General features: G+C 65.2%; 1 protein-coding gene across 1 annotated transcript in view; it reads left to right on the top strand.

Moving 5' to 3' along the window:
• Window positions 1-199: 199 nt before the first annotated feature.
• Window positions 200-1,082, top strand: part of HDGFL2 (HDGF like 2) — a 10,371-nt gene continuing 9,488 nt past the window's right edge. The window contains exon 1 of the mRNA XM_029963874.1: window positions 200-241. Coding sequence (XP_029819734.1) covers window positions 200-241 — 42 coding nt within the window. The remainder of the gene's footprint in view (window positions 242-1,082) is intronic.

Below are 1,082 nucleotides of genomic sequence, written 5' to 3' on the forward strand. Positions count from 1 at the left end.
GACCGGGACGGAGATCCCGGTACCGGGGTGAGGGGACATGTACCGGCCCCTATCCCGGGGCAGGGGACCCTCACCGGGATGGAGATGCCATAACGGGACCCGGACCGGGATGGGGGGACGGTACTGGGATGGAGGTGCCATAACGGGACCCCTGCAGGGATGGGGTGCCCTGTGCCGGGGTGAGGGTTCCATACCGGGGATGGGGGGTCGGTACCGGGATGGAGATGCCATAACGGTGCCTGTACCGGGGTAGAAGGGTCTGTACCGGGATGGGGTGTCCCATCCTGAGATGGGGGACCCATGTCGGTGTCTCCCCTGGGATGTGGATCCTGTCCCAGCACCCGCACTGGGATGGGATGTGCTGCACTGGGATGGGGGCCTGGTACCGGTGCGGGGGCTCCCATTCTGGGATGGGAATCTCTATTCCAGCACCCACACTGGATGGGGGGCCTGGAACTGGAATGGGATGTCCTGTACTGGAATGGGGGACCCCATGGCAGCACCTGTACTGGGATGAGGGCTGAGTACTGGACAGAGATCCCATATGGACATCCCATACCGGGATGGGAGCCCTGCCCTGGGATGGGGTCCTGCCCTGGGATGGGGGTCCCACAGCTGTACTGCACCTGGAGTTTGATCCTGGGAGGGGATCAAACAGGTGCTGTGTTGGCACCTGTACCGGGATGAAGAATCCCAGACTGGGATGGGGGTCTGGGACTGGAACTGGGGTCCCGTGCTGGTACCTGTGCTGGGAGGGGACCCGGCACCAGGCTGGGGGTCCCATCCTGGCAACTGCTCTGAGGGAGATGAGGGGGGTCCCGCACCGGCGTCTATCCCTGGATGAGGGACCCCTGGGGCCGTGGCCTGGGGTCCCTCCCTCCAGCTGGGGTGCCCCCGACCCTGGGGTCACCCCTCACAGCCACCCCCAGCATCCCAGCAGAGTCCTGCCCTTCACCCTCCATCCTCATCCCCCATTCCCATTCCCAGCTCCCGACCTGGACACCATCTGCTCTCTGTCCTCACCATGGGGGGACAGAACTGGGCTCTGTCCCCTGCTGGGGACAGCAGGGGGGACACGTTGG

This window comes from Manacus vitellinus, unplaced genomic scaffold, assembly GCF_001715985.3.
Source record: "Manacus vitellinus isolate BGI_N305 unplaced genomic scaffold, ASM171598v3 scaffold_64_pilon, whole genome shotgun sequence".
Classification (NCBI taxonomy): Eukaryota; Metazoa; Chordata; class Aves; order Passeriformes; family Pipridae; genus Manacus; species Manacus vitellinus.